This window comes from Macrotis lagotis, chromosome 1 (assembly GCF_037893015.1).
Source record: "Macrotis lagotis isolate mMagLag1 chromosome 1, bilby.v1.9.chrom.fasta, whole genome shotgun sequence".
NCBI lineage: Eukaryota > Metazoa > Chordata > Mammalia > Peramelemorphia > Peramelidae > Macrotis > Macrotis lagotis.
In genome coordinates this window covers 290,473,331-290,492,322 of record NC_133658.1, presented here as the reverse complement: position 1 = coordinate 290,492,322, position 18,992 = coordinate 290,473,331, and the positions used below count along the sequence as shown (strand labels likewise).

General features: G+C 40.9%; 1 protein-coding gene across 2 annotated transcripts in view; it reads left to right on the top strand.

Annotated features, from left to right (window-relative positions):
• HMCN2 (hemicentin 2) overlaps positions 1-18,992 on the top strand; it is a 176,856-nt gene that overhangs the window by 143,238 nt on the left and 14,626 nt on the right. For both annotated transcript variants that reach the window (XM_074210922.1, XM_074210921.1), the window contains exons 76-87: positions 563-684; positions 968-1,132; positions 3,269-3,376; positions 3,686-3,820; positions 4,135-4,269; positions 6,134-6,324; positions 7,356-7,569; positions 7,796-7,930; positions 8,591-8,781; positions 10,138-10,219; positions 10,843-11,112; positions 12,701-12,850. In XM_074210922.1, the coding sequence (XP_074067023.1) occupies positions 563-684; positions 968-1,132; positions 3,269-3,376; positions 3,686-3,820; positions 4,135-4,269; positions 6,134-6,324; positions 7,356-7,569; positions 7,796-7,930; positions 8,591-8,781; positions 10,138-10,219; positions 10,843-11,112; positions 12,701-12,850 (1,898 nt within the window). The remainder of the gene's footprint in view (positions 1-562; positions 685-967; positions 1,133-3,268; positions 3,377-3,685; positions 3,821-4,134; positions 4,270-6,133; positions 6,325-7,355; positions 7,570-7,795; positions 7,931-8,590; positions 8,782-10,137; positions 10,220-10,842; positions 11,113-12,700; positions 12,851-18,992) is intronic.

The window sequence follows — 18,992 nt, the reverse complement described above, 5'->3', positions numbered from 1 at the left end:
TCTGGAAGATTATATGTAATAAAACAAATGCCAGTCTGCATTTGTAGAGGACGTTTTCTAACCTGCAGTTCCCCATCTCAATGAAATCACATCACAGATTCACATAAGAAATCATACTGACTCATTTATATGGTATCATAACATCATAACATATCATCACAGAACCCTGTGAACTATCTAGTGCAACTATTATAGCCCTTTAGGGATATTGCTATGTTGGAAACTGAGTCCCTATATAGAAAACTGTAAAAAAAGCTTGACCATTGTAATACAGCTAGTTATTGACTTAGACAGGTTTTGAACCTCAGATTTCAACTCCAATTCAAGTATTCTCTCCTCATTGCTACAATTTACTCTCAAGGTAACAGAGTTTGACAACATTTACCTCTAAGCCTCTTTTCAATTCTAGTGTCTTGTGATCCTGACTGACTGGAAGGGAAAGCAGTTGTGTAAATTCCTTGCTAAAGCAGCATAAAAGGGGGGAAAAGTCCAAACTCTTCTTTGGTTCATCTGGAATGACATCTCACAGTTTGTTTGTCTGCCTGTTTGTCTCCTTCCCTAGGCTCCTGCCTTCAAGCTCTCTTGTGCTTACTGACCCCAATCTTCAGGACACAGCCCAATTTGAATGTCTAGTGAGCAATGATGCTGGAGAGGCCCGACGACTATACCGGGTCACTGTGTATGGTAAGTGTCTGTCTACAAAAAATATGAGAAAACTGGGGGGACAGGGTGGAAGGTGGAGCAAAAGTTGAACATCCAAGGACAAGTAGGGGGGAGGAAGAGAAAACGGTCTTCCCTCCTCACCATTTTCAATAATATGATATGATCCATCAAATAATCTCTAGGACACAGTCCTATTTCCCAGGCGAGTTAGGAACACTCTCAACCTCCTGGCTCTGCAATAGACTCTGTCTACAATCCCCAGTTATCCTATCTCTGAGTGTTTCTAAAAGACTCTCTCTTCCAGTGCCACCTACTATTGCTGATGACCGGACAGACTTCACTGTCTCCAAGATGGCACCAGTAGTTTTGACCTGCCACACCACTGGTGTGCCAGCACCAGTTGTTTCCTGGAGTAAAGGAGGGGCCCAGCTGGGGAAACGAGGGAGTGGCTATCGTGTTTCTCCTACAGGTAAAGTTAAAAACTGTCAGTCAACACTTTGAGAGTATCCATTCAAAGCCAAGTTGGGCTTTGAAAAGGCATGTCAGGGAAATGGAAAAGCTAGGCTCTGCCCTAGGGGACTCACATCCTAAGTGGGGGAAACAGGACAAGTTCATACCTGCAAAGCCAATGAGAGGCGATTGCCTGGGAGATTGGTGGTATACTTAACAAAATAGAATTAATCTAGCGAAAAGGCTAAATGGGAAAAAAAGCATTAGACTGGGAGTCAGGAATTGTTGATTATAGTCCTGGGTCACTACATACTCACTGTATGATCTTGGACAAGTTGCTACTATTTTATATGGGCTCAGTTTCCCCATCTCTAAAATAAGAGGGTTGTATGACTAATATAGAAATATGTTTAACATAATTATATATTCATAATCTGTATTAGTTTATTCACTGTCAAGGGAATGGGGAGGGATAAAAATGTGGAACTCAAAATCTTGCAAAAACTAAATTTTGAAAACTATCTTTACATTAATTGGAAAAAATAAATTAAATTAAATTAAAATAAAATAAAATAAAATGAGAGAGTTGTATTGGATGATCTCCAAGGTCCCTTCCAACTCTGTCATTCATGGAATCTAGAATTCTGGAACAATCTCAAGTGAGTACATCCATGTTGAGTAAAAAAACGAATAGAGTTGGATGGGACTCTGAGAAGGGACCTTGGAGAAAGGAGTTTCTGAAGCTGTTATAAAGAGCCTGAAAGAACAAGTACTGATAGCAAGTAGTATTTAGGAATTGGAGTTAGAGCGTTTAGCGAGGAACACTGCAGGCCCAGGAAATGAAATCATGGAACATCAGAGCTGGAGCAGGGATATGCTGGAACCAGTTCATACTGGCTGGAGAGAACCAATTGTTAAATTTTCCATTTGAGCATGTACACCTTGGAAATGACAAACATTGCAAATCAAGGCCTGAGTAATCATTTTTCTGATACCTAGACTAAGAAAGCAATGTTAAAAAAGAATAAAGATAAATTCATATTAAACTTTAAATGTCATATTTTTTTTACTCCAGTTGCTTAACATTTATCAGCATACCTTTGGCTGAAAGAACTTAGTGATCTACTAATTATAGATGTCAGAGATGTCTTTGACAGTCTGAGGGGATCTATAGATTAATTCTTAAATTAACATTTTAAACACTTAAAATAAATAGATAAGATTGCAAAAGAAACTAACTTTATTGAAATATAGTTATCAAAATATTTTTTGTAAACCAAATTCATGAATCCCATGAAATGTATCTATGGACCTTTATGGAATCCATGGAACCAGGTTAAAAACTTCTGCTCTAGAGCAACCCTCTAATTTTATAGAGAAAACTGAGGCCCAGAAAAGGTAAATAACTTATCCGAAGACCCTATTGGTAATAATAATAATAATAAATCACAAGGTAAGAAGTCTATAGCACTTCAATAATAAAAATAATAATGACTAACATTTACCTAGTGCTCTAGAGTTTACAAATATTAATTCATTTGATCCTCCTAGCAATCCTGTGAAGAAGGTACTATTGTCACCCCCATTTTACAGATGAGGAAACTGAGGCAAGACAAAGGCTAAATGACTTGTCCAGTGTCACACAGCTAGTAAGTGTCTGAGGCAGGATTTGAATTCAGATCTTCTTGACTCCAAGTCCAATGTTGCTACTCATTATGCTACCTTTGCTATCAAAATACTCTCTTCTGTGAAGCAATTATAATCCGCATTCCAGAAATGAAGAAACTGAGACTCAGAGAGAAATTTGGTGACTTGCCTATAGTCCCACAGAAAGAAAGTATCAGAACCCAGGTCTTCTGACTTAAATCGAGTACATCTTTCCCTAGACCTGGGTTTTCTACCTCCCATTCCAGAGCTTTTTGCATTGAACCAAAACACCTTGGTCTTTATAAAATGGCAGAATATTGCAAGTCTGTGGGACTTATAGAGAGAAAGCCCTAGCTGGATCACTGAGCCTCTGCCAGGGAGAGGAGTGTGACTGGCGAATGAATGGTCAGCACAGGGAGCAGCCATGCTCTTTGATCCTCTCCCAGGTCTGTGGTACTTGTTCTCATGCATCATATCTTTCTCCATGCTTTGTTCCTATCCCCCACAGGTGCCCTAGAGATTGAGCAAGCTCTCCCTATCCACACAGGCCGCTACACCTGCACAGCAAGGAATACTGCTGGTGTGGCCCACAAGAATGTCATCCTTACGGTGCAAGGTAAAGACTGTGGGACCTACGTTCTCATCTCACTGGAGAAAGGAAAGGATCCTAAGACAGAGACAAATTTAGACTCCCAATCTCTGATAGAGAGGTCAGTCAGGTCATGGTCTAGAAACCCATTGACTTAGCTCTTTGGATAGACCACCAACCATGACTTTTTCTTCTTCTTCAAGGTCTTTAGAGCTTTCATAACAGAGACCAGGGCTTCCCTAGACTTTCAAAGGGTATGTGTCCAGGACAGTGTCTCAGGATATAGCTCTGTGTGACCTCTACACTCTTTCGTCCTCAATTGCCCTTCTATTTCAGCCTCCCCGGTGATAAAACCATTGCCTAGTGTGGTGCATGTGATGGCACTAGCTGACGTGGTCCTTCCTTGTGAAGCCTCTGGCATTCCCCGGCCAACCATTAGCTGGCAGAAGGAAGGGCTCAGCATCCCTACAGGTGGGACATTTGTGTGGCAACTGAGTTGAAAAGGGGAGGAGGGGGCAACCTGATTCTAGGGGACTTCCTTCATTTCTCCAATAAAATCAACTTTTCAACACTCTATTATATCTATATCTTCTTGTGGTCCTCACTCTTTCCTCCCTTTCCTAGATTCTCATCTAGGATACCCCCCTGTCAATCTCCAGTAGTCTCCTATAATGGCCTTGTTGACTTCCCAGATGGGAGTCTGAGGAAAGACATCTTACTTTTCCTTGAAATAAAAGCAGCTCTGATAGCTGCCAATGCCTAATTTCTACCCTTGTCCCATCCAGGTACTAATGCCCAGATCCTGTCCAGTGGGCACCTGCAGATATCCCAAGCTAGTGCAGAAGATGCAGGCAATTACTTGTGCATTGCCAAGAACCCCTCTGGTACAGCTCTGGGGAAAACTCGACTGGTGGTGCAAGGTAGGAATGGCCAGCATCTAAACTGGTTCTGGGAAATTGAACTGTTTCTAGGAGCTTAGGAAATTTTACCATTGCCCCTATTTCCACCACCACCATCACTACCATCACTACCATTACTTCTCAATTAGAAAGCATTTGGAATCTCTCTACAGGGAAGGAGGCCAAGGACAAGATGGTGGCTTAAAACTGAGCCCAAAGAGAATGGCACTCAAAGATCACTATCTTGGACATGCTCACATCTCTTTTTTTTGAAAATAAATTTGTATTGTTATCTTCTTTTTACATTATGACAGTTTTCCACTGTATACATCCACCTCCCATCTGCCAAAAATCATCCTTTATAGAAAGAGTCTTTAACCTGGAAAGGGGGGAAAAACTTTTTTTTCAATATCCTTGGTTTTCCTTGAAGTCCCATTTAGTTTATTTTAGACATCTAAAAACATTATTCTGAGATGGGATCCATGGCTTTCACCAGACTCTCCAAGGTGTTCATGACATGCTTTATAACAAAGAAGAAAAAAAAAAAGAAGACTTCAACAAAACTAAGCAACATTTTGAAAAAGTCTGATATTACAAATAGAATTTCACACCATGGTCCCCCACTTCTGAAAAGAAATAGGTGCATGCATTTTCCTGGATCTTTTCTTTGTGACCAAGTTTGGTCATTATAATTTTGCATCTATTCTCCTTTACGAGGCTATAGGAATGGAAAAAGATACTTATTCTGTGTTGTTAGTTGCTAGTCATAGCCAGTGTTTGACTATTCATGATGAACTTTTAATTCCCTTATTCATGAGTTTGTCTGAGGCAAGTCCCCTCATGTACACATCCATGTCAGCTGGTGTGTGGTCAGAAACCACTAAGTGTGATGATTCAGTTATCCAGTGAATCCATCTATATCGTCCATCCCTCCCCTGACCCTCCCCCACTTCTCCTACTTCTGATTGGCTACTTTTTTTTAACCTTAGAACAGAAAGTTCCCTGGAGAATTAGGTAATCATTTTTGTTAAATCAGTAACTTTTCATTTCATACCTGCTGCTTTCGCCTTACCTTTTGTGTTCACTGTTTAGAGGGTTTTTTTGAGAAAGAGCTGGGAATGTGGCAATAGAATAAATGAAGGTATTAACACAGTACAGCTACTTAAACAAAATGTAATTAGGGAGGCAAATCTGCCCTTTGGTTTGGGGAGATTATATGCAGTTGGGAGTTAATCCAGGTCAGTGTTCCTGGATACTAAAGTACTTGAATGTGAATCTAATGTTTGTCTTGGCTGGAGAGTTCAGTTCAGAGTTGGAAACCTGGATTTGGATCCTGATGGTTCTGTCTACTGACTCCTCAGTCACCTCTCTTCTTTGTGCCTCCTTGTCCTCCTGGGTAAAATAAGAGAGTTGGACTAGAGGGTCGCCATGTCCTTTCCTGCCCCAAGAGGTTGCCCCAAGTCTCCACAGCCTCTTGCAATCTGTTATGTCTATAGACTCTGAGCAGGGGGATACAGAGTCTATTATAGGATATAGAGTTCATAAAGGCAGAAGATCTCATTTAATCCAACCTCTCATTTTATAGCTGAGGAAATTGAGTCATGGAGAAGCTAACTAACTTATTCAGCATCACTGGGCTTAGCAGAGTGGGTACTTAATAAATCTTTATTGACTCTTGATAATTGTAATAAATAGCTCTTCCTTCTAGCTTTATGGTCTTTCTATCATTCTACTTTGGCTGTCTGTTAGCAAAACCCAGCAGTCTAATTTACAATTCATGGGCAGGAGTGTGCTAGAGTCATCATGTCTGGGAGAATATGAAGAAATAAATTATGATTGACCCCCCCACACAATCTCTCCCTCCTCCTCCTTATGTCCCTTTCAGTCCCTCCTGTGATCAAAGGTGGACACTCTGACCTGTCAGCAGCTGAGGGTTCCCAGGCCCTTCTGCCTTGCATAGCTCAGGGCATCCCTGAACCCCACATTTCCTGGAAAAAAGATGAGTTTATTATATACAATATGGAGGGGAAATATGCCATCCAACCATCTGGGGAGCTGCTAGTGAAGAATTCAGAGGTGAGTGGATCAGACCAATGGCTTTGTGAGCTCCCAAAAGGAAAAAGATAAGGAAGAGAATTCCTTAGATCTGAACCAGGAAGATTTGTGTCTACTTTTTCCATATAGATGAATATGTAGTAGCAGGGGCTTGGATTCTTCCTAGATTTAGCCTCTGCTACTTTTCATTAGTATTCCTTCTGTTTCCGACCATGATTTCTTTCCTCCCTCACCTATTGTAGAATGAAATCCAGTGCCCTTGCTTCTTCTCTCCTGTTTCTAAATCCACATTCCTAAAATTTCACAAGTGTCTTTTGTACTGCTCATTACAAAGGGGAAAGAGAATGACTAAAAATTATAAACTAGGCAAAAAACCCCAACAAAACTACCAAATTACCAGAAGTTTTAAAAGCCTAAGTTAGTTAAAAAGTTAGCACTGACATTTCTCACAATGTAATTAGAGAAGCTCCTAACTCTGAGTTATGAGATAGCAGAGCAGTGAGTGGATAACAAAGTGATTATCAATGGGTTAGAGCAAAATAAGCCAAATTTAATAAGATAAAATTTAATAGAGATAAATGCCAAGTTATAAATTTGGGTACCAAAAAAATTGTATAAATTCAGGGTGGAGGAGATGAAGTCACACAACAGACATTTTATGTTTAATTAGATCAAGAAAGAAAGAAAGAAGGAAGGAAAAATAGAAAGAAGGAAAGAAAGAAAGAAAGAAAAAGTTTCTTGCCCTCAAAATACTTATAATTTATTGGGGTAGACAGTACCCATATCTAAAGTTAGGGAAGAAGACTATTAGTAGTTGGGAGATAGCAGGGGTGTATTGCTTCCCAGTGGAATGTAAGTTCCTTGAGGGCAAGGATTGTTTCTTTTTTGTCTCTGTAGCACAGCACCTGGTACAATGTAAGTTTTTAGTACATGTTTGTTGAACTGAATTAAATTCTGAAGCTTTGTCTTGCTAGGTAATTCCCTGCTTGAGGAAGGAAGCGGGGAATCCTCACAGTTCCAGAAATGATTGATCTCTTCCCCCTCTCCTATAGTGGAGGGATGCAGGGACATATACCTGTACTGCAGAGAATGCTGTGGGCAGGACCAGCCGTCGAGTGCATCTCTCCATCCTGTCTTTACCCACCTTCACCACACTGCCTGGGGACTTGAGCCTCAGTCAAGGGGAGAAGCTATGGTTGCGTTGTACTGCCCGTGGAAGCCCCACTCCCCATATTAGTTGGATGGTCAATAACAGACTGGTCACAGGTATGAGCCTACCTGAGGTAGAAGGTGAGGTGGACTTGGGGAGGATCAGCAAATGTTGTATAAAGAGACCATTCCTGATGGGCAACTCACTAAGGTAGAGAAAATATAGAATAAAGACTATAGGGAAGGGGGAAATAGCTAAGTAATATGATGGAACATTCCAGACTTAACAAGTATGATACTAAATGTGATTCCTGGCTTCCTCTTGTCATTTCTCCCCCCACAGAGGGTGTGTCAGAACAGGATGGGGGCAGCACGCTTCAGCGGGCAGCTGTCACCAGGGAGGATGGTGGCACCTATACCTGCTGGGCAGAAAACATTGTGGGCAAAGTCCAGGCTGTCAGTTTTGTCCATGTCAAAGGTAATAATTAGTGACTTAACCCCTTGTAGGATCAGGTGACCGATGGGTTTCTGGTAGAGGCTATAGACAGCTGCCTCCCAACCATGATATCAATATTTTGGTTTTTACAGAGGCACTAAAATGTGACTTATTCATAGCAGATGATTTAGGACAGAGTGAGGATGATGACTGATGGATTCCATCAGACTTAGCTTTCAATATAGAAAATGGGTCTCAGGTCAGCTGACTCCTCAGATCTCAGGAAACCATGAGGAAACATCTCAAATATCTTCCCCAGTAAAATGTAAAAAGCTTGAGAATAAAGTTTCTTCTCTTTTCTGTCTTTTTATTTCTAGCACCTACTTCAGTCCTAGTTGACTGATTGAGGTGCTTTGAGATCCTTCAGGAATAAGGGCTTATGAAGCTGGGAACATTATGGCATGTACATCTTCCCCTGAAAACCTTTGGTGGAGTGGAGTGCAGGCTAGGGAGCTTTGGGGGAGGGGTATTCCAATGATGTGTTATTATCTGTTTCTCCCATCTGTGCTGACAGATTTTAGCTAGGGATTCAAGTCATTCAATTCCTTGAGTGAGGAAGAAGGGGACACTGAGCCAGAGATGATACCCTTTTCCTGGTCATGTTCCCTTCAATTCCCTCATCTGATCATCATCCCTCTACAGAGGCACCAGTTCTACAAGGTGAGACCTCCTCCCACCTGGTAGAACTTCTGGGTGACAGTGCCCGATTGGACTGTGCTGCCCGTGGTGACCCAGTACCTGTCATCCGCTGGATCAAAGATGGTCTACCAGTGCTCAGCAGCCACCATAGGCACCAGCTAAACAACGGCTCCTTAGCCATCCACCGGACAGTGGTAAGGCACAGAGGCTCAGGATAGGAAAAGATAGACCCAGAGATATCCCTGAAGATATCCCTTATACAGTCTAGGGTGGTGAGGGAATGATCTAGGGTAGTATCCCCAACATGTTCCTGTGATACAAAAGGGGTCTCCTGATATAGTACTGGCATAAGGACATCAGAAAAAACCCCTGGGAGTCCACCCCACTACCTTGCAGAATATTGGGAAAAAAGAACTAAATTTGGAATCATGTGCCTTGGGTTCAAATTTTGAACTGATATTTTGTGTATGTGGGATTCAAAATGTATAAATTATCTAAATATAAAAATTATATTTTATAATTGTAAATATTTGTAAAAATTATAAATTAAATATAAAAGTCATACAATAAAAATTGTCATTGTTTTATTAAATAGAGGAAAATGAAAGGTTATATATATAATTACAGATAGGGGAAGAATTCATAACTAGACATGAAAGAGAAGAAAATCATAAAAGACAAAATAAACAACTTTGCTTAGCTTAAAAAAAATTATTTTATCCTCTCTTTTGGTATCAATTTCTTTATCTGTTAAATGAAGAAGTTGGATTAGATAATCTCTTAAAGTCCTTTCCAGCCCTAAATTGTTATCCAAAATCTTTCTCCTTGGGGTACTAGAAGTCATTTTGGAGAAAGCTACAATTCTGTTATATTGCCTCACCCTCAATGCTTTCAGGCTCTAGACACCTTTAGTTTTATCATAATTTGACCTTATCATTCAGAGATTTTTTTCCTAATCCCTTTGTATGATAGGACTGGAAGGAATGTTAGCTATCCCTAAATCCAACTCCTAGCCTCCATTTTCACAATATAAAGAATGATTTGAAAAAAAAAAAAGAATGATTTGCCTCCTTAAGTAAGTAGTAACAGAACTAGAATTTGAACTCAGGGCTTTTTACTCAGATTTTCAACATTCTCTATAATCTAAGAATCTCCTCATATTTCCAATTTGTGTCCTCTCTTGAGGGAATGAGAATTTAGATCCCCTTTGGGTAGAGTGGGAGTTTTCCAGTATTTAGAACAATGCTTCATAAATTCTGTGGATTGAGTTTATTTGTCTTAAGTGCATGACAATAGAGCCTCTGCCCTAGCACCAATATCTGATATTTGGGGATACAGATCAGGATTGGACCCTGTGATTTAATAAATGATAGAGGGAATTCCCAGATTAGGAAAACCCCCTCTTCCAGAGCAGTGCACTTGGTTAGGATTTTATTGACTTCTGCCAAAATCCATCCATTCAGATCATTGGGGCTGGGACAGATTGTTCTTGAGACTCTTGTTCCTCTCTACTAAGTGCTTCCTTCTGTTTTTCTCTTCTCTTTTCTCAGATGGAAGATGCTGGGCATTACCATTGCCTGGCAGAGAATGAAGTGGGTATGGTGGAGAAAGTAGTGACTCTCATCTTGCGGAGTGAGTCTGGGTCTTCTTGAGGCTCAAGGAAGGTTTGGTATATTTGAGGTTTAGTAGGACTTGGAAGAAGAGGCTCATGAGATCATAGATTTAGAGCTGGAAGGGGCTTCTGAGGTCAGTGAGTCTAACCCCCTCAGATGAGAAAGCAGAGAAATTAAGTAATTTGCCCAGGATCACACAGCTAGTTACTGTCTGAGACGGAATTCAAACCCAGATCTGTTAGAACTGAAAGCACTCATAGAGATTCTCTATTCATTCCAGTTCATTCCTATCTTATAAATGAAGAAAACTCAGAGAAGAGAAGAAACTTTAAATTCACACAACCGGTTTCTTTGATAGCTACTTAATAACAGACTGAAGACCTCTTTGATCATTTTGCCTAAATGGAATTTAGTTGAGGTCATAATGAAGAGTAGGGGTCACAGCTTAAAGACTTCCAGCCCCATCTCCCTACACACACAACAATACACTTTGTACTTATTTGTGGGTGTGCTATTATCTGTGACATAGAATGTAAACTCCTTGAGAGCAGAGAATACTTTGTTTTTTTGACTTTGCACCCTGCAGAGTCTGGCACAATCCTTTGCCCCATAGATGCTTAATGAATGTTTGTTGGTCCTCAGGTGCCCCTATATTTGTAGTGGAGCCCCAGGATGTGGTGGTGAGAGCTGGTGGGACTGTGGTTCTGCTGTGCCAGGCAGCAGGTGAACCGACTCCCACAGTAGAGTGGACCCAAGCTGGACGTCCCATCCAGGTCAGCCAACGACTCCAAACCCTACCGAATGGCAGCCTGCAACTCAAGGACGTGGAGATGGAGGATATGGGGGAATATGAGTGTGTTGCTCATAATCTCCTGGGCACTGCCACTGCCCAGGCATTTGTGGCTGTGAAAGGTACAACATGGGTAGGGGATAGGGGGGCAAGGATCTCAGCTTACTCATGTCTTGTTTCATTAGAGGTGCTTTTATTTGCCTTCAATACACTTGTGTATTGTGCTATCCAGACATAGTCAAAGATTCTTATAAAATTTTTGCCAGGACAAGTTCAATAATTAGAATTTATATGTTAGAGCATTAGATCATTGATTTAGGGATAGAAGGAATGTTAGATGTCATTGAGTTTACAATCCCATCATTTAGCAGATGAGGAAACTGAGATTCAGAAGTGTTTACTCAGGTTCACACACCAAGTTAGTGTCAAAGTTGAAATCTGAGCCCAGGTTTTCTTGAATACAAGTCCAGCTCTCTATCCACTACACCACATTGTCTCAGAGTTGGAATGGACCTTACCACTCATGTAGTCTTAGCTTCTGATTTTACAGTTATGTCTGTTTTCTAATCACATTCATCTCATTTTTGTAAAACCTGATATCCTGATTGGTGTTATCCTTCCCCTTCCAAAGAGCACTGCCTTTTGTCTATACCTTCTTCTTTAGCCCTTTTTCCTATTCAGAGTGGTCTGCTCATGTACCCTGACATGACTGGTTGCAGAGTGACTAAATGTTTGTTCAGAACTTACCTCTGTTTGTAATGAAAACCAAGGTACTTGGTTGTTTAATACATGAACATATCAGAGTCATGGGTAGACTTAAACTTGGTGTTCTTTCAACATTGTCCAGCCTTCTCCTGAAGGGTCACCCTGACATGTGCTAGTATCTTGGTTCCTATTTCCTTCTAATGAAGATCACTGAACTCTATAACTGTCTTCTTTCCTTACTCTTTCTGTTCCCAGGAAAGGATGTTATCAAGGGACTTTCCAGGATGGGAATAAATCTCATAAAAGTTCAACTTTTAGCCTCTCTGAGATGCTATCACTTCCAGCCTTTTGATTTGAAATTGTGGGGAGGGGGGTGGTTTTATTTTCTGTTTTTTGTTTTGCTTTTGATGCATCATAGGCAATTGGTTGCTAATTTCCCCTGGGATCCGATAAGTGGAGAGGCAGGATAGGTTCTGCATCTCATCCCCTGGCATGCCATATGCCCAGTTAAGACAGCTGGCCCACTTGCCAGAGGAAATACTCCCTTGTGCCCATGATGTCCATTTGATTAACTCAGAGGAACAAAGCCAGTGCTTCCAGACAGTGTGGCAGGTGGCCTGACAATTCAATCAGAGCAAGCAACAGGCAAGTCCATGGACTTTTGCTAAAACTTGTCTAGCTTGTTGCTTGCTAGACAAGGAGAGAGATTAGAGAAAATTTGGCCATGTGGATTCGGACTTCTTGGTTTATAGAGCTACTTTTCATGTCTCCAAAGCAATGGTATCTTAATTGGTTCTACCAAAGCATTAAAGTTTTCACAGAGTTATTAGAACTGGAAGGAGCTATATCTTACAGGTAAAGACTCAGAAAGAGAAGACCCTTGCCCAAAGTTGCACCAGCTGGCTAATGACTGGTGGCAAAGTCAGGACTTAGTTTTCCAGACTCCCGTTACCTGATCCTCATTCCACTTCACCACACTGTGTCCCATTTTTCCTTTGTTCTTAGGAGAGCCCCGGGGGAGCCGGGGCAGCATGGTGGGTGTGATCAATGGCCAGGAATTTGGTGTGGCCCTTCTCAACACCAGTGTGCTGCAGGAAGCTGAAGATGGAGCCACCACAATCCAGAGCAGCATCAGTAATATCCCCCAAGCCGTGGGTAAGTTGGGTCTTTACATGACGTCAAACATAAACCTAATGCAGGATGGCTCAAAACCTCACTCCCAATAGCCAGTGCAGTCTACCAAGAAATACATTTTTCAGTATATTTGGACCCTTGCTTTAAACAAAAACAATCACCCTGGTTCCAGTAAAGTCAAATTTCAAGTATAAGTTGCAAAGAGAAAATTAGAGTCAGAAGCCCTGGATTTGAAAATCCCTGACTCTGTTGTTCATTAGCCATATCACCTTGGGCAAGTCATATATAACATATGGTTACACACACACATACACACACACACACACACACACACAATGCTTTATCTCATTTGGTCCTGAGGACAGTGATGAAGATCTCCCCATTTTACAAATGAGGAACCTGAGACTGAGAGGTGAAGTAAGTTGCCCATGATCAGTGAGTCAATAATAAACATTTCTTAAGTGCATACTGTGTGCAAGAAATTGAGGAAACAAAAAAAATAATCCCTGCCTTCAAGAAATTTATAGTCTAATTGGTGAAACAACAAGCAAATAGCTCCATACAGAATGAATAAATGGAGCTAATCATGGAGGGAAGGCATTAGAATTAAAAGATATTGGGAAAGGCTTCCCTTAGAAGGTGGAATCTTAGTTGGTACTTGAATGAGGCTGGGAAGGTGGGAGGCAGAGATGAAAAGGGAGAGCATGCCAGGCATGGTGGACAGCCAGAGAGAATGTCCAGAACTGAGGAACAGAAAGGAACCCAAATTTCACTGGATCATAGAGTATGTGGTGGGCATGGTATAAGAAGACCAGAAAGTTAATGGAGAAGACAAAATATGGAAGGCTTTGAATGATAAACAGGATTTTCTGTTTGATTCTGGAGGTGATAAGGAGCCAGTCAGTGGCAGCTGTTGAGTAGGGGGTGACATGGTCAAATTTGCACTTCAGGAAATTACAGACAAGTGGGAAAGATTGAAGCAAGAACTCCAAGCAGATTACTGCAAAGAATGATCACATAGCAAGTAAGGATCAGAGACAGATTTTAAATGGAGGCCTTCCTGATTGCTAGCCTCTCCACTTTGCCACTATTTATCTCACAGATTCATGAGAAAAGCACTTTATGAAGTCAGTGCTCTGAGGGCTAGGTGTCACATTGATTAGTCTTTAGGAAAACAAAACCAAATTAGACTAAGAAGCAGACCAGGATCCTTAGTATATGAAATCATTTGTGCTGTTCCTGACTATTAGGCCCCAAATGGTTCCTCTTGCTTAAGGTGAAAATTTGTAAGAGATCACCAGCAATGTAATTCTTACCTGAGTATTACTGAACACATAGAAAGAAACAGGGGCAGTAGGAATGGCAGTGCTTCTGGGCAGAGACTGAGTAGGGGGAAAAAATGGAGAACAGAGTTATATGGACTATTCAATCACTTCAGTTGCTTTTCAGTCATATCCAACTCTTTCTAATCTCATTTAGAGTTTTCTTGGTAAAGATACTGGAGTGGTTTGCCATTTCCTTCTCTAGCTCATTTGACAGATGGGGAAACTGAGGCAAATAAGGTTATGCCTTCTCCAGGGCTCCACAGCTAGACATTGTTTTAGGCTGGATTTGAGCTAAGGTCTTCCTAACTCCAGGACCAATGTTCTAATTACTTAGCTGTCACTTAGCTGCTCCTGATCTAGTCAATAAAGTCCTTTAAAGATAACTGAGCTCTGTATAAGAACCCAGACTGTTTATAACAGATGGAGTGGATAGACATTCAATTCACTTAAAGACACAGAAGGGTGTCAACAATTCAATGTCACCTCTGAGTCATATTTTCTACCTACTTAGGGGATGAGGGGAGAGTTGGTGATGAAATGAAAAGAAAAAATAAACATTTAAGTGCCTACTATAAGCCAGGAAATGTGTTGATCCTAGAGAAACCTTGACAAATCTCTTTCTAATGATATCTCAGTGGCTTGGGTGTCTTCTTGGTGGCTCTAGCAGGGCTATTAAATGTTAAGTCAGCACAAAAAAGCAGGAAACACAAACCCTACTAGATGATTCAAATCTTGCTGGGGCAGCCTCTTTGAAGTCAGCTTATTCAGGGTTGGCTTGTGTTAATGGTTGGAAGATTATTAGACTTTGGTCTGAAGGTCATTTGGAGCTGGACTCCACTTGTGGATGGTCTGCTAAACTTCACTGTCTCAGCTGGTTAGCCCATCAGGAGAGACAGCTGAGGAATCCTGATTGTTGGTTCAGCAGAGTCCTGAAGAGTTTGAAGAACAAATTAGATCACTATGAGCCACAGGACTGTTCCCACTTCTCTCTCCTGAATTTCTTTTCTTTTTTCTTTTTTCTTTTTTGGTTTTTGCAAGGCAATAGGGTTAAGTGACTTGCCCACAGTCACACAACTAGGTAATTATTAAGTGTCTGAGGTCAAATTTGAACTCAGTTCCATCCTGACTCCAGGGCCGGTGCACTAACCACTGTACCACCTAGCTGCCCCTCTCTCCTGAATTTCTATTCAGCTTGTCCATTGATGAGTCCATTGATGAGAGGGGGACCAATTCTAGAGGTCCATAATTTAGAGATCTTGTTCTTTCCTTGTTTCAATTAACTCTAGAGTAGAGGGCTTAGTTAGGAGGAGGTCTGAGCTGAATTCAGAGGAAGTCAATTGTGAGAATGATCACAATTCCATATTTTTCCCCAGTGGACTGTAATTTTCTTGAGGTCAGGGTCTATTTTTTCATTTGATCTTTGATTCCTCATGTCTAGAACAATCTTTGCATATGGTAAGCATAAGGTATGCTAGATTGCTCTGGAGGGAATTGGTTCAAGGCACCATTTCCTAGGTACTGAGACTGTACTTGGAGGTTGAGTGTTCAGACAACTCTGTCTTTGGATCTCCAGCATAGTGCAAGACACATTGGAGGGGCCTAATAAAAGCTTATTGAATTGAATTTCACATTGTCAATCAACAAAGCGATTCTAGCTTATAAATCTGAGTCTTATTGGGTCAAGTAGATGCAATAAACTCCCCAGACTTGATCAACTCTAGGGAAATGGAGTTTTAAGAGGGAGCAGAAATCTCCTAGGCTCAATTCAGAACAAGGTTATTAAAACAATCAGCTTTCATTGAGTAGTATCTATATGTTATGCAAGGTGGTGAACTTTAAGCTTGAGGACCTGGATTTAAGTTTCAACTCCAACCTTTCGTAGCTATATGGTCTTGTAGAAGTCACTTAACTTTCAGTTTCCTCATTTGTGAAATGGAAATATGATACTTGAAATGATTAATATTTGTGGGTTGTTATGAGCAAAAAATGCTTGTTGACCTCAAAGGACTCTGTAAACATGAATTCTTATTATGAGGCACAAAGGATATAAGGCAATATTCCTGCCCCTAAGATTCTGCAGTAACTGTGGTATATACATATTCTATTCACCATTGATACTGCTATCACCTTAGATCAGGCCCTCATTGCTTCTCACTTGGACAATTTTAATAGCCTCCTGTTTCCCCACATGTAATCTCTTTTCATCTATCTGTATTCACACTTTGTCAGATTTAATCTTCCTAAAGCACACCTCTGATCATGTGATTCTCCTCCTCAAAAACCTCATGCCTGAACAATAACTTACAAAGCCTTCCATAAGCTGACTCTAATCAACCTGTTTGGCTTCATCTCAAAATAGTTTCTTTCATGTACTCTATAGCCCCTATCAAACTAGACTACTTGCCATCCCCTGGATATTTCCTATGAAATTTATGTTTCCTGTTCTTCAAATATCCTTTCTCCAATCTTGAATCTACCCAGCACCTAATCAATTAAACAAGCATTTATTAAACTTCAACCATATACCTGTCAGACAGCCAGCTGACTCAGTGGATAAAGTACTAGCCCTGAAGACAGGAATCATCTTCCTGAGTTCAAATCCAGCCTCAAACACTCACTAGCTGTGTGACCCTGGGGAAGTCACATAATCCTCATTACCTCAGTTTCCTCATCTGTAAAATTACCTGGAGAAGGAAATGGCAAACCACTCTAGAATCTTTGCCAAGAAAACCCCCAAATGGAGTTACAAAGACTCAGATATGACTGTAAAATGACTGAGCAACAACACATGCCTATTATTGGTGTGAGGTGCCAGGAATACAAAGATAAAAGTGAAATGCATTTCTGCTATCAGGGAGCTTGTATTCTATCAGACAAGATGACATATATACATACAAGCACATATTAAATTAACATAGTCATTTTGAGGGGGGAACAGCTCTAGTTACTTCATGAAGAAAGCAGCTACTGAACGGAGTTTTGGGGGGAAAAATAGAGATTCTAAGAGGTAGAGGTGAGGAGGTGGTGCAGTCTAGGCAGAGGGCACAGTCAGTACAAAGATCCAGAGATGGGAAGTGAAGTGTAGGCAATAAAAAGTGAATTGTATAATACAGAGTTTGTGAAAAGGGACAAATGTAAATGAGACATGCTGCAGACATATAACGTTTTGTAAACGTTAGAGTGCTAGATTGCAGAAGGAGGATTAATAATAGCAGCATTAATAATAACAGCAGTGATAATAGTAAGGTTGAAAAGGTAGATTGAGGCCAAGTTGGGAAATGCGAGATGGAGTTTATATTTGATCCTAGGGGAAATAGGGAACAACTGGAATGTATTAAATAAGAGAGCAACATATTCAGACCAGCACTTTAGGAAAATCACTTTGGCAGCAATGTGGAAATAGACCGGACATGGAGGGGGGCTAGGGTCAGGCAGAACAAAGAATGTTATTGCTATAGTCCAAGTGAGAGGCAAGGAAGATCTGAATTAAAGTGGCGGCCGTCTGCGAAGAAAAGAGGGAAAAGGCTGTATGACCCTGGACAAGTCACTTAACCATTTTGGTTTCAGTTTCCTCATATGTAAAATGAGATGGAGAAGGAAATGGTAAACCATTCCAGGATCTTTGCTAAGAAAACCCAAATGGAGTCACAAAGACTCAGACTTGACTGTTGAAATCCTATCCATTTTTAATTGGATTAAATGCCCCTCTCTCACAAAACCTTCCTTGATTGCTTTCCTCCTATCCTGGAAGGTAGATATGATCTCTCTCTCTCTCTCTCTCTCTCTCTCTCTCTCTCTCTCTCTCTCTCTCTCTCTCTCTCTCTCTCTCTCTCTCTTTATGTTTTAAAGCACTCTGTCCCTCTATTATCATTCTGTTTTGGATTATAGGGGTGTGTGTGTGTGTGTGTGTGTGTGTGTGTGACAGAGACAGAGAGATAGACAAAGACAGACCCACAGAAAGACAGAGAAAGATAGAGACAAAGAGAGACCAACAGAGACAGAGACAGACAGAAATAGAGATACACACAGAGAGATAGACCAACAGAGACAGAGACAGACAGACAGACAGACAGACAGACAGACACACACACACACACACACACACACACACCCACAAAACATATGTAGATTCCCTTCTCAATTCCTGGAGGGCTAGGACTGTATCTTATTCATAGAATAAGCATCGCAGATTTAAAGCCAGAGGAGGAGAAAACTGGTCAGCTCTTCCAACACCCTCATTTTACAGATGAGGAAACTAAAGCCAAGAGAGTTAAAGTGAACTTGCCCAACTTTCCACAGGTAGTAAGTGGCAGAGGTAAGATTCTTGTCCAGGTCTTCTGACTCCAAATCTAGTGCCCTTTCCACTTCTCCATGTTGCCTCTCCAAAAAGCTTGTCCTTTCTGGGGTGTTCATTCAGAAACTTTGGAAGATGGGACTGACATGTATTGGCTGCCCTAAAAAGGCAGTTATTTATTTTCACCTTCTTCTCAGTACCTGGCATAAACATATATAGTCAGGATTCAGTAATGAATGTCATTCAGTTGTTTCAGTCATGTTCAACTCTTTGTGACTCCATTTGGGGCTTTCTTAGCACAGACACTGGAGTGGTTTGCCATTTCTTTCTCTAGCTCATTTTATAAATGAGCAAACTGAAGCAAATGGGGTGAAGTGACTTGCCCAGGGTCACATAACTAGTATCTGAGATCAGAAAATGAGTCTTCCTGACTTCAGGAACATCTACTGTGCCATCTAACTAACCTAAGACATATATTCACAAGAAGATAATATCAAATGAGGATGATAGGTTGTACCCTGTATTCTTCAGCAGGGCCCTAACC